Source organism: Cetorhinus maximus, chromosome 8 (genome assembly GCF_964194155.1).
Source record: "Cetorhinus maximus chromosome 8, sCetMax3.hap1.1, whole genome shotgun sequence".
NCBI lineage: Eukaryota > Metazoa > Chordata > Chondrichthyes > Lamniformes > Cetorhinidae > Cetorhinus > Cetorhinus maximus.
Genome location: NC_135886.1, coordinates 142,025,720 through 142,040,663, shown reverse-complemented (window position 1 = coordinate 142,040,663; position 14,944 = coordinate 142,025,720). Strand labels below are relative to the sequence as shown.

The following is a 14,944-nucleotide window of genomic DNA, read 5'->3' as shown; positions in this document are numbered from 1 at the left end:
CTATACTCCTCTAGGGCTTCTGCTGTTTGGGATCTTAGTATCTGCCATAAACCTCTCTATTTCTCTTTATCCCATCCTTGCCCTTTTCCATTACAACCTTGAATCGAATGGAGTTGTGATCACTATCTGCAAAATGCTCCACCACTGATACCTCTACCACTTGCCAGGCTTCATTCCCTAAAATTAAGTCCAGGATCGCCCCTTTTCTTGTAGGACATTCTATGTACTGGCTTAAAAAGCTCTCCTGGATGCATTTTAAGAATTCTGCTCCCTCTAAATCAATCACACTATGACTAACCGAGTTAATGTTGGGGAATTTGAAATCCCCCACTCTTACTACCCTATTACTCCTTAGTGTGATGGAATACTCTCCATTTGCTTGGATGAGCGCAGATCCAACAACACTCAGAGGCTTGCCAAGATCCAGGACAAAGCAGTCTGCTTAACTGAAACACAATCCAATAGCTTGATATTCACTCCCTCCCACACTGGAGCACAGTGTCATCTGTGTGCACCAACTGCAGGATGCACTGCAGCTCCTCAACAAGACTTCATCGTTAGTATCTGCTAAACCAACAACTTCCACCACCTGGAAAGACAACGATAGCAGGCACATGGGAACATCACAACCTGCAGGTTCCCTCCAGGAATCCTGCACTGGAACTTTATCGCCATTCCTTCACAGCTGCTGGGTCAAAGATCAAGGAATTGCTCCCCCCCACCACAGCACTCTGGGTGTACCTGCACCACCTGACTGCAGAAGTTCAAAAAGGCGGCTCAACACCACATTCTCATGGGCAAATAGGAACGGGCAGCAATAAATGCAGGCCTGGCCAGAAGCATTCACATCCCTTGAATGAATAAAAGAAATAAGAAAGAGAATACTATGAGCTTCTCTCTCCTGGTATAAAGAGCATCCGTCACTTCCCTGGTGAACAGTGGATGATGACCTGGGAGCCGTTCCACATTTCACCTGCTGCGATCTGAATGGATCACGACATGAGGAAATTCAGGATCATGGTTCCCTTCACAGTCACTGACAGCACCGACCTTACCCAGCTCTGAGGCTGCAGGTCTGGTTCCAATAGGTGGCAGAGTTCTGTGAACACCTCCTTCATAAAGAGCAGATGATGCACATCCTGCTCCTGGTTTCGGTGGAGGTAAGTGAAATGCTCTCAGGAGACCCTGCGGAGCTGAAGCCTGTGTGAGCCCTACACTCACGCATCGTCCTGCTTCCCCCATGAGCAGTTTCCCCTCTTCTCTGCTGCCTCTGCTACATCTTCCTATTGTTCAGCAGCCCAAGGAGAATTGTGAATATTACATCATGGATGGGAGTGAGGGCTGCGAAAAACTGTTGATCACTTTAAATAACACTGGATATGATGGGTTGTTTTGTATGTGGTTAAGAGATGCCTATAATGAGAGCGGGAGTTTGAAAATGGCAGTGCTGCCATCAAATCAGTGTCACTTGCTGAGTGACATCACGATCTCTCTACAGTGCCTGTTTCCAGACAACACACTCAACACCTACATTAATGGCCGCAACAAGATGGTGCCGGCACACACCGTGCCAGTAACGTGTACCTGACACGGACACCAAAGCGACACTCATAGCATCGAAACCCCAGGAGCTACAGAGCCCAATATTGCAGCAACTGTGCTTTTAGAGAATAATGTAGTTTTTCAATCGCACTTTTCAGTATCTGATACAATGTCAATGCAATCGTAAATTCCTGAGACAGGAATTTATTTACATCAACTTCAAAAACACTGGCAGGACTTAATGTGAGTGATGGAGGTCATGCCAGGCGATTGGAGGACCAGTTGGAAGTGTGTGCTGCCTTTTTCCAGCGCCTGACACAATTACAATCCAATCAGCCACTTGCCTAGTCAGCTCTCCAACACCGCCAGAGCCAGTGGGAGCGGCGGGCACAGCCGGTATTACAGTGGGAACTTCACCAGAGATTACCAATGGAGCCACGGAGAGAGGTGAGTGTAGGACAGAGGGGGTCACTGGCAAAGGGTGGGAAACAAGAGCCGTAGTGTTGCTTCCTGAAAGAAACAGCCCCCCTCCTCCCCACAACCTTTCTGATGCTGGCATCCTCAATCGCGCACAGTAGGCCCAGGAACAAGGGGCTACCTGTTTTAGTTATCTGGCAAAGCTGACCGGGTTTGCTGGGTGGCCTCTCGGGATGGAGATGCCCTGTCTGCCCCTGGTATTTCACCATCAGTAATGGGATCAGGGCCAAGAGGGTGTCGATAGGCCCCTGGATGGAAAGGCTGCCCAGAAGGTTTCCTGCGCTAGTCTTCATTGCTGGGTGGTGGGGGCGCAGTGGGAACTGTACCCCACATAACCACACACCATCCAACCCCACGGGTTTGAACCCTCCTGGGGAGTGGGGGCTGGGAGAGGTGGGGTGTTGTGGCCATTGATTTCTGTTCATCTTTCTGATTCTCTGAAGCTTGTATTTCCCAGCAGGGAGAGCAACAGTCCTTTCTCCCTCTAGCTGAGTAAAACTCATCCCAAAGTTAATCTCCTTGGGATTTGCAGCACTCTTCACCCACAGCACAAAGTCTGGACTTAAAAGTACCACTCTCCACCTGCCCCCACCACCCCATTCACCACCACACCCCTGCACCGTGCTCCCTCCCACCCTACAGGCGACCAGAAAATTGACATCTAGGAATCAAACAGTCCCCATCCTCCCCATCAAGGAGGAGTTCGAAAGTCATGGAATAGAGCAACATTTCCTCATCCCCAACTCCCCATTGAACAGGAAATAGGGCACTGTGGATATGAGATACACTTTCTCACAGAAGAGAAAATCACAGAGCGAAACATCACTCCACTCAATCCCCCTGAATTTTTTCTAAACTTCCATTTACCCACCACATTCCCCCTTGACGCCTGCTTTCCCTGCTCCTAATCACCACTTCCGTACTCCACGTCGCCTCTCTGTCCATCTACTCTGTCCTCCCCTTAACTCCCTCTTCTCTCATCTCCACATCCCATTTAATTATGTCCGTCTTCATAATTCTTCCCCTCCTCACCTGGGCCCAATTAACCCTTCGCCTTCTCATCCTGCTTCATCTGGGGACAACAGAATCGCTGCAGCTCTGCAACTTACTTTTAATTATTTCTGAACGCAGTAGTATTGAATCATTAAGAATAAATCACAAATGAATCAACAGAAGGTATGAGACATTCCAAATCGGCAGGTGAACAAAACAGTCAAGTGTCCTGGACATTTACCTGGTCTCGCTTCTTCTTTTAGGAGTAGTTGAACCAATTCTGCACGGACAAAAGAAAAATATCTTGGTGAACAAAATCATCTGATGTTATAATAATTTTTACAAATTACACATGTTGGGTTGATGCTACCAACGCTCAGGGAGGTGGGTGCCAGGGGCCTGAACATGCTGAAAAATATCGAGGGAAGGGTGGGGTAGTGTAATGCCCACCATCTTCCCATCGCCATTTAGTCATCAGTGAGGATGGATGTGGAAGACCCTTCTGCCCAGAGGCCAAGTGCACTAATTAATTCGCCGACTAAGGGCTTTTCTGAACACCACAGACATTTTACAAGCAACAGGGTAAGGGCGGGGCAGGGTGGGGGGGGTGAGGGTGCGGCGGTGTGTGGACTGCAGCGATTGAAGAAGGCAACTCACCAGCACCTACTCAGGGGTAATTACGGACAGGAAACAAACGCTGCTCTTTTCAGCAATGTTCACATCCAAAGGATGAATGAAAAAAGAATGGTGGTTTTGTGGTGGGGGAAGGGACTGAGTAAGAGATGCAGGTTTACAGCATCTGCAGCTTGTGGATCTGAAGTGATTATGGGACGAGGCACACCCAGAGTGATTGACCAAGTATTAGCTGAGTGTGATATCATGGAGCCCCAGCAATGTTGAAGTCAATGAAATTAAGCAAAAATCTTCACTATTTGGAGTCAGATCTAGTACAAAGGAAGATGGTTGTGATGTTGCAGTCCAATCAGCCCACGATATTGCTGCAGGAGTGCCGGAGGGCAGTGTCCTCAGCCCAACCATCTTCGGCTGTGTTATAGAGTGGAACTTCAGACAACCTTTCTTGGTGGAAAATTTAGCTTTATTTACAAGACAGTAGGAGTAACTACACGCATTCAACAAACTCCGTAACTTAACTACCCCTCCTCCATTGGCTCCCCTTGCTGCTAACACATTATTTTACACAGATTACGTGATCTGACATCACAGGTTTATTCTTAAAGCTACAGTCCAACATTTTCCAAAACTTTCATTACCACATTCCTCCCCCTTTAACTTTTCTGGACATTTTGTATTAATAAGGATATTTACCTCATGACATTACAATATTTACAAATATCATGGAAATACAAGTTCAGTCTTTGAGGTGCTTTCCTGGTCCATGTGGAACGTTCCTGCTCCACGACTTCAGACTCTTTTATAGGAAACACTTTCACTGGAACTTCATTACCATCAGGTACCTCATTGGACACTTGATAATCAGTGTCTTCCACTCGACTAACTACATAAGGCATGTCTCTGCTCGGTTGAGCATCTTCAACAGGAACCAGTGGTTCAGTCATGATTATAGGCTAAACAATATCTTGTTGTGGTATCTCTTTTTCTTAAATGAACCACGTGCTTATGGATGATCCACCCTCCACCTCCACGTGGTATGACAAAGGTCCCGTCACTGAATTTACTTTAGCTGGTAGCATCTCTGGTCCTCCACCGAAATTCTTTACATATGCTGTTTCTCCAACAGCAAATTCTCTCTGACGACCATGTAAGTTATGCGTCGCTTTCTGGTTCCCTTGACTTTTCTCCTCCTTCCCCTCCAAATGGGGAATTATTAAGCTCAGTGTTGTCCAAAGACGGCGCCTCATCAACAATTCTGCATCAGCTTTCGATGTATCTTATTTTTATCATAGAATTCAGTCTTCTCTTTCGTTTTGACTTCACTGTCGGCCAGACCTCTCACATACAATCTCAACTTGTCTTAGTTTAGTAGCTGAGTCACCCAAGACTTCATTTTCTGCTCAGCTCTTGGAGTGTTCCAAGAGTTTTGCTTTCTAAACATTTTTTGCTTCATTTAGCTGCTTCTTCAGGTCTTCTGTTTCTTCCTTGTATCTGATGGGTTCCTCTTGGAAACTTGAACTTTGCTGTGTCTTCTCTGCCAACTGGCTTTTCAGTTTGTTCAGAGACATGTCAAATTCTTCCTGATTTTCTTTGTAGTTTTCAAGAGGCACAAACATTATCCTGAGGGAGTCCTATAGTGTGTGAAGGGTTTTCAACACGTTTTCCTTTTCTTTGCGAAGGTTACTCACTTTGTCTTGAACTCTGTCATTCAGCAGGTTTCCTTGAGTTTCTTCTGCTGTTCTTCCATGTCGTTGTTTAAGACAGTCTTCATTTCTTCAGGTAATTCAATACTTACACACTCGTTTTTCCTCCTGTTACGGACCTTGGACTCTCCAGTCTCTTTCTGCAATACCTTGCCTTGTTCCTTTGTCAAGACAGGAACTCTTCCAGCTCCATTTTGGAATCGTAATCGCCAATCAAGGTTGGTTTCCCTTAACCAATTTCGCCCTAGAAGACTTGGTCCTTTGCCTTTCAATACCATCCTGGTTGATGTGCTGATTGGTTTTTTATAATGAACAGTTGCACTGGTGATAAAAGCCAAAAAACTGCGGATGCTGGAAATCCAAAACAAAAACAAAAATACCTGGAAAAACTCAGCAAGTTTGTGGGCAGCTGCGGAGAGGAACACAGTTAACGTTTCAAGTCCGAATAACCACTCAACAGAACTAAGTAAAAATAATAGAGAGGTGAAATATAAACTGGTTTACCTCACTTCAATTTTTACTTAGTTCTGTTGAGGGGTCATTCGGGCTCGAAACGTTAACTGTGTTCCTCTCCGCAGATGCTGCCAGACTTGCTGAGTTTTTCCAGGTATTTTTGAACTGGTGATACCTTTTACTTGGATTTCTTCTCCTGTGTATGTTTTCAACTTAGCAGATGTCTGTTCCAAATATAATTCTTGATCACCTTTATTTCGTATCGGAAAGTGTGTTCTTCTATTAGACTGGTGGAAGCTCCCGTGGCTACTTCCATTTTTAATGGTTTACCGTTCACTTGCACTGTTACAAATATTGGGCCTGTCCTCCTAGCTTTCATGTTGAATAACAAATACTTATCTGAATGTGTTGCTTCAGGCTCTACTACACTACAGACTTCATTGGGCTTCGTGTGTTGTTTCGAGGCTTCCTTAAATATTGCTTTGCACTTTCTCACTATGTGTCCACTTCTGTGACAAAAATAAGATTTTTTTTTATATTGCCAATAGCTAGAAGAATGATTGTTTCCACATCGCAGAAAGTTATTTTTCGATTTAGTTACTAAGCTGCTTCCTCTCTTTTTCGGTTAGCGGGGGCTGTTTACTGCTTCAAGGCAGAGTCACAGCTTTTTACGCCACTTTCGTCTGACTATTCCAACCCAATTTAGTGTACGGTGCTATTTTGTGCCACTTAAATTGTCTGTGAATCCCTTACAGTGTTTCCATCGCCAGCGCTATTTCCAAAGCTTTCTTAAAATTAAGATTCACTTCAGCCACCAATCTTCGCTAAATAGTGTCTTCCTGCACGTCACATACTAAACGGTCTCTGAGCATGTCATTCGGGGTTTGCTGGGTGGCCTCTCTGGATGGTGAGGCACCGTCTGCCCCTGGTATTTAACCAGCAGCAGTGTGATCAGGGCCGAGAGGGTGTCCATTAGCCCCTGGGTGGGAAGGCTGCCCAGAAGGTTTCCTGCCCTAGTCTTCATTGCTGGGTGGCGGGGGCACAGTGGGAACTGTACCCCACATGACCACACACCATCCAACCCCACGGGACTGAACCCTCCTGGGGAGTGGGGGCGGGGACAGGTGGGGCGTTGTGGCCATTGATTTCTGTTCACTCTTTCTGATTCTCTGAAGCTTGTATTTCCCAGCAGGGAGAGCAACAGTCCTTTCTCCCTCTAGCTGAGTAAAACTCATCCCAAAGTTAATCTCCTTGGGATTTGCACCACTCTTCACCCACAGCACAAAGTCTGGACTTAAAAGTACCACTCCTCACCTGCCCCCGCCACCCCATTCACCACTACACCCCTTCCCTGTTCCCCCTCCCACCCTACAGGTAAGCAGAAAATTGACATCTAGGAATCAAACATTCCCCATCCTCCCCATCAACCAGGAGTGCCAAAGTCCTGGAATAGAGAAACTTTTCCTCATCCCCAACTCCCCATTGAACAGGAAATCAGGCACTGGGGATATGAGATACAATTTCTCACAGAAGAGAAAATCACAGAGCGAAACATCACTCCACACAATCCCCCTGAAGATTTTCTACAACTTCCATTGACCCACCGCATTCCCCCTTGACGCCTGCTTTCCCTGCTCCTAATCACCACTTCCGTACTCCATGTCGCCTCTCTGTCCATCTTCCCTGTCCTCCCCTTAACTCCCTCTTCTCTCATCTCCACATCCCATTTAATTATTTCTGTCTTCTTAATTCTTCCCCTCCTCACCCGGGCCCAATTATCCCTTCGCCTTCTCATCCTGCTTCATCTGGGTACAACACAATCGCTGCAGCTCTGCAACTTACTTTTAATTATTTCTGAACACAGTTGTATTGAATCATTAAGAATAAATCACAAATGAATCAACAGAAGGTGTGAGACATTCCAAATCGGCAGGTGAGCAAAACAGTCAAGTGTCCTGGATATTTACCTGGTCTCGCTTCTTCTGTTGGCTTTAGTTTAACCGATTCTGCACAGAAAAAAGAAAAATATCTTGGTGAAAAATATTACCTGCTGTTATAGTAACTTTTACAAATTACACATGTTGGGTTGATGTTACGAGCCCTCAGGGAGGTGGGTGCCAGTGACTGAGCGTGCTGAAAAATATCGAGGGAAGGGTGGGGCAGTGTAATGCCCACCATCTTCCCATCGCCATTTAGCCAGCAGTGAAGATGGAGGTGGAAGACCCTTTTGCCCAGAGGCCAAGTGCACTAATTAGTTCACCGACTAAGGGCTTTTCTGAACGCCACAAACATTTTACAAGCAACAGGGTGGGGGCAGGGCAGCGTGGGGGGGTGGGGGGTGGGGGGGTGCGGCGGTGGGGGGACTGCAGCGATTAAAGAAGGCATCTCACCAGCACCTACTCAGGGGTAATTACGGACGGGCAACAAATGCTGGTCATTTCAGCAATGTTCACACCCAAAGGATGAATGAAAAAAGAATGGTGGTTTTGTGGTGGGGGAAGGGACTGAGTAAGAGATGCAGGTTTACAGCATCTGCAGCTTGAGGATCTGAAGTGATTATGGGACAAGGCACACCCAGAGTGACTGACCAAGTATTAGCTGAGTGTGATATCAAGGAGCCCCAGCAATGTTGAAGTCAATGAAATTAAGGGAAACTCTTCACTATTTGGAGTCAGATCTAGTACAAAGGAAGATGGTTGTGGTGTTGCAGCTCAGTAATCCCACGATATTGCTGCAGGAGTGCCTGAGGGCAGTGTCCTCACCCCAACCATCTTCGGCTGTGTTACAGTTTTGAACTTCAGAGAACCTTTCTTGGTGGAAACATTTAGCTTTATTTACAAGAAAGTAGGAGCAACTCCACGCGTTCAAAAAACTCCGTAACTTAAGTAATCCCTCCTGTCTCAGTTCCCCGTACTGCTAACACATTGGTTTACACAGATCAAGTGATCTGACATCACAGGATTAATCTTAAAGCTACAGTCCAACATTTTCTAAAACAATCATTACCACATTCCTTCCCCTTTAACTTTTCAGGACATTTTGTATTTAAAAGGATATTTATCTCATGACATTACAATATTTACAAATATCATGAAATTATATGTTCAGTCTTTGAGGTGCTTTCCTGGTCCATGTGGAACGTTCCTGCTCCACGACTCCAGATTCTTTTGTAGGAAACACCTTCTCTGGAACTTCATTGGATACTTGCAAATCAGTGTCTTCCACGCCAATACCTACATAAGGCATGTCTGTCCTTGGTTGAGTATCTTCAACAGGAACCAGTGGTTCAGTCATGATTAAAGGCTGAACGATATCTTGTTGTGGTATCTCTTTTTCTGAAATGAAACACGTGCTTATGGATGATCCGGCCCTCCACTTCCACGTGGTATGACAATGGTCCGGTCACTGAACTAACTTTACCTGGTAGCCGCTTCGGTCCTCCACCGAAATTTTTACACATACTGTTTCTCCAACAGCAAATTGTCTCTGACGACCATGTAAGTTATGCGTCGCTTTCTGGTTCCCTTGACTTTTCTCCTCCTTCCCCTCCAAATGGGGAATTATTAAGCTCAGTGTTGTCCGAATACGGCGCCTCATCAACTATTCTGCATCATCTTTCCCTGTGTCTACTTTTTACCACAGAATTCAGTCTTGTCCTTCTTTTTGACTTCACTGTCGACCAGACTTCTATTACATACAATCTCAACTTGTCTTAGTTTAGTAGCTGAGTCACTCAAGTCTTCATTATCTGCTCACCTCTTGGAGAGTTCTAAGAACTTTGCTTTCTAAACATTTTCTGCGTCATTTAGCTGCTTCTTCAGGTTTCTGTTTCTTCCTTGTATCTGAGAGTTTCCTCTTGGAAACTTGAACATTGCTGCATCTTCTCTGCCAATTGGCTTTTCAGTTTGTTCACAGACATGTCAAATTCTTCCTGATTTTCTTTGTACTTTTCCAGAGGCACAAACTTTGACCAGAGGGAGTCCTATAGTGTGTGAAGGGTTTTCAACAGGTTTTCCTTTTCTTTGCGAAGGTTACTCATTTTGTCTTGAACTCTGTCATTCATCAGGGTCTCCTTGAGTTTCTTCTGCTGTCCGTCCATGTCGTTGTTTAAGACAGTCTTCATTTCCTCAGGTTGTTGAATGCATACACACTCGTTTTCCCTCCTGTTGAGGTCCATGGACTCTCCAGGCTCTTTCTTGCAATACCTTGCCCTGTCCCTTTGTCAAGGCAGGAACTCTTCCAGCTCCATTTTGGAATCTTGCTCGCCAATCAAGGTTAATTTCCCTTAACCAGTTTCGCCCTAGAAGGCTTGGACCTTTGCCTTTCAATGCAATCACAGATTAATAATATTGGTTTTTATAATGAACAGTTGCACTAGTGATACCCTTTACTTGGATTTTTTCTCCTGTGTACGTTTTCAACTTAGCAGATGTCTGTTCCAAATTTAATTCTTGATCACCCTTATATCGATATCTGAAAGTGTGTTCTTCTATTAGAGTGGTGGAAACTCCTGTGGCTACTTCCATTTTTAATGGTTTACCGTTCACTTGCACTGTTACAAATATTGGCCCTGTCCTCCTAGCTTTCATGTTGAATAACAAATAAATATCAGAATGTGTTGCTTCAGGCTTTACTACACTACAGACTTCATTGGGCTTCAAGTGTTGTTTGGAGGCTTCTTTAAATTTTGCTTTGCACTTTCTCACTATGTGTCCGCTTCTGCGACAAAAGGAACATTTTTTTTTTATATTGCCAATCGCTAGGAGAATGATTTTTTCCACATCGCAGAAAGTTATTTTTCGATTTAGTTACTAAGCTGCTTCCTCACGTTTTCGGTTAGCGGGGGCTGTTTACTGCTTCACGGCAGAGTCCCAGCCTTTTGCGCCACTTTCGGCTGACTTTTCCAACCCAATTTAGTGTACGCTGCTATTTTGTGCCACTTAAATTGTTTGTGAATCCCTTAGAGCGTTTCCATCGCCAGCGCTATTTCTAAAGCTTTCTTAAAATTAAGATTCACTTCAGCCACCAATCTTCGCTAAATAGTGTCTTCCTGCACGTCACATACTAAACGGTCTCTGAGAGTGTCATTCAGGGTTTTACCGAAATCATAATATTCTGTTGTTTACTTTAATTTTGTCATGTAGGCAGCGATTGTCTCACCTGGGGCTCTACTTTGTGCATTCAACCTGAATCTGTGCATTGTGACTGAGGGTTTGGGTCGAAAATGTCCCTTAACAAGGCCTACTAATTGACTGAAAGTCTTCAAATCCGGGGCACTGGCGCCCGTCAAGCTTCAAATCCAAGCGTAGCTTTTACTCCCACAGGTACTCAGGAGGATCACGCTCTTCTTCTCTTCCCCCGTGCTTTTCTTCGCTTGAAAGAAGAATGCAAGGAATTCTATGTACTGAAAGTAATCAACTGTGGCTGGTTCAAAGAGAACAATTCTACCAAACTGTGGCATTTCAGATGAGTATATCTTCTGTTATTTTTAACAAATTTAAATGCTCACAATCGCTGGGCAAGGTACAGCGTCTATTCTGATTTATCCCCATTGCCAGTTTGTTATGGAGTTGCGCTTCGGACTTTACTTAGTGGAAACATGTGGCTTTATTTACAAGACAGCAGAAGTAACAACACGCATTCAGCAAACTCCATACCTAAAGTACTCCTTCTGTAGGAGTTCCCCGTGCTGCTAACACATTGGTTTACACAGATCATGTGATCTTACATCGCAGTATTATTCTTTAAGCTACAGTCCAACATTTTCAAAAACTATAATTACTACAAACTGCTTCATCAATGACCTTCCCTCAAACATAAGGTCACATGTGAGATGCTTGCTAAAGTTACACAGTGCTTACTACCATTCACAATCCTCAGATACTGAAGCAGCCTGTGTCCAAATGTACAAGACCTGGACAATATTCAGGTTTGGGCTGACAAGTGGCGAATAACATTTGCTCCACACAAGTGCCAGGCAATGACCATCTCCAACAAGAGAGAATCGAACCATCTTGACATTCAATGGCATCACCATTACTGAATCCCCCACTATAAACATCCTAGGGGTTACTACTGACCAGAAACAGAACTGGATTGGCAATATAAATACTGTGCCTAAAGGGCAGCACAGAGGCTCGTAAATCTGTTGTAGGAACTCACCTCCTGACTCTGCAAAGCCTGTCCGCTATGTACAGAGCACAAGTCATAGTGTCATAGAGTCACAGAGGTCTACAGTACAGAGCATGGTCCTGCAGCCCATCAAGTCTGCGTTGGTCAAACAAGTATCCAACCATTTTCCAGCATTAGGCCCATAGCCTTGTATGCCATGGCATTGCAATTGCACATCCAAATACATCGTCAATGTTATGAGGGTTTCTGCCTCTACCACCCTTTCAGGCAGTGAGTTCCCGATTCCCACTACACTCTTGGTGAAAAGTTTCTTCCTCACATACCCTCTAAGCCTCCTGCCCCTTACATTAATTCCATGCCCCCCGGTTAGTGATCCCTCCACCACAGGGAAAAAGTTCATTCCTGTCTACCCTGTTTATGCCATTCACAATTTTATATACCTCAAACATGTCCTCCCTCAATCTCCTCTGCTCCAGGGAAAATAACCCCATTCTATCCTATCTCTCTGCAACTAAAACTCCCCAGCCCAGGCAACATCCTGGTAAATCTCCTCTGCACTCTGGCTCGTGCAATCACATCCTTCCTATGATGTGGATTCCAGAACTGCACGCAATATTCTAGCTGTGGCCTAACCAACATTTCATACAGTTCCAGCAAAACCTCCCTGCTCGGGGATATTCTATGCCGTGGCTAATAAAGGCATGTATCCCATAAGGGACCGATGGGCATGCACACCAAGGTCCCTCTGATCCTCGGTACTTCCCAGGGTCCGACCATTCATCGTGTATTCCCGTGTCTTGTTTGTCCTGCCCAACTGCATCACTTCACACTTGTCCAGATTAAATTCCATTTACCACTGATCAGCCCATCTGACCAGCCTGTCTATATCCTCCTGTAATCTAAGGCTATCCTCTTCACTATTTACCACCCCAACAATTTTCGTGTCATCCGTGAAGTTACTGATCAACCCTCCTACATTCAAGTCCAAATCGTTTATCTATACCACAAACAGCAAGGGACCCAACACCGTTCCCTGTGGAACCCCACTGGACACAGGCATCCAATCACAAAAACACCCCTTGACCATTCCCCTCTGCTTCCTGCCACTCAGCCAATTCTGGATCCAATTTGCCAAATTGCCTTGGATCCCATGGGCTTTTACCTTCATTATCAGTCTCCCATACGGGACATTATCAAAAGCCTTGCTGAAGTCCAAGTAGTCAAATGCATTGCCCTCATCTAAACACCTGGTCACCTCTCGAGAACTTCAATCAAATTGGTCAGACATGACCTCCCATTAACAAAACCATGCTGACCGTCCTTGCTTAATCCCTGCCTCTCCAAGTGTAGATTAATTCTGTCCCTCAGACTTGCTTCCAATAGTTTCCACACCATTGAGGTTAGACTGACTTGCCTGCAGTTCCCTGGTTTATCCCATCCTCTCTCCTTTATAACGGTACCACCTTGGCTGTCCTCCAGTCCTCTGGCACCTCTCCTGTGGCCAGAGAGGTATTGAAAATTATTACAAGCGCCCCTGCTATCCCGTCCCTTGCCTCACTCAACAGCCTGGGATACATTTCATCCGGGCCTGGAGATTTATCTACTTTAAGCCTACCAGACCACGTAGAACCTCCTCCCTTCCTATACTAAATTGTTTAATTATATCACAGTCCTTCTGCCTGATTTCCATACCCACATCATCCCTCTGACTTGTGAACACCGGCACAAAGTATTGATTTAGAACCCTATCAATGTATTCCGGCTCCACACACAAATTACCATGATGGTCCTGAATGGGCCCTACTCTTTCCCTAGTTATCCTCTTACTCTTAATGTACTCATAAAATAACTTTGGATTTTCCTTTATTTTACCTGCCAATGCTTTTTCATGCACCCTTTTTGGTATCCTAGTTCCCTTTTTAAGTTCCCCCCTACACATTCTATACTCCTCGAGGGCTTCTGCTCTTTGGGATCTTGGTATCTGCAATAAACCTCTCTATTTCTCTTTATCCCATCCTTGCCCTTTTCCATAACAACCTTGAATCGAACCACGTTATGATCACTATCTGCAAAATGCTCCTCCACTGATACCTCTACCACTTACCAGGCTTCATTCCCTAAAATTAAGTCCAGGATCGCCCCCTCTCTTGTAGGACCTTATATGCACTGGCTTAAAAAGCTCTCCTGGATGCATTTTAAGAATTCTGCTCCCTCTAAATCAATCACACTATGACTAACCAAGTTACTGTTGGGGAAGTTGAAATCCCCCATTCTTACTACCCTATTACTCCTTAGTGTGATGGAATACTCTGCATTTGCTTGGATGAGCGCAGCTCCAAACAACACTCAGAGGCTTGCCAAGATACAGGACAAAGCAGTCTGCTTAACTGAAACACAATCCAATAGCTTGATATTCACTCCCTCCCACACTGGAGCACAGTGTCATCTGTGTGCACCAACTGCAGGATGCACTGCAGCTCCTCAACAAGACTTCATCGTTAGTATCTGCTAAACCAACAACTTCCACCACCTGGAAAGACAACGATAGCAGGCACAAGGGAACATCACAACCTGCAGATTCCCTCCAGGAATCCTGCACTGGAACTTTATCGCCATTCCTTCACAGCTGCTGGGTCAAAGATCAAGGAATTGCTCCCCCCCACACAGCACTCTGGGTGTACCTGCACCACCTGACTGCAGAAGTTCAAAAAGGCGGCTCAACACCAAATTCTCATGGGCAAATAGGAACGGGCAGCAATAAATGCAGGCCTGGCCAGCAGCATTGACATCCCTTGAATGAATAAAAGAAATAAGAAAGAGAATACTATGAGCTTCTCACTCCTGGTATAAAGAGCATCTGTCACTTCTCTGGTGAACAGTGGATGATGACCTGGGAGCCGTTCCACATTTTACCTGCTGCGATCTGAATGGATCATAACATGAGGAAATTCAGGATCATGGTTCCCTTCACATTCACTAACAGCACCGACCTTACCCAGCTCTGAGGCTGC

General features: G+C 45.2%; 1 protein-coding gene across 1 annotated transcript in view; it reads right to left on the bottom strand.

The window, feature by feature from the left end:
* Positions 1-14,944, bottom strand: part of LOC144683223 (uncharacterized) — a 103,677-nt gene that overhangs the window by 52,584 nt on the left and 36,149 nt on the right. Inside the window, exons 12-13 of the mRNA XM_078546180.1 lie at positions 7,769-7,807; positions 3,254-3,292 (exon numbers count right to left, since the gene is read on the bottom strand). Coding sequence (XP_078402306.1) covers positions 3,254-3,292; positions 7,769-7,807 — 78 coding nt within the window. The remainder of the gene's footprint in view (positions 1-3,253; positions 3,293-7,768; positions 7,808-14,944) is intronic.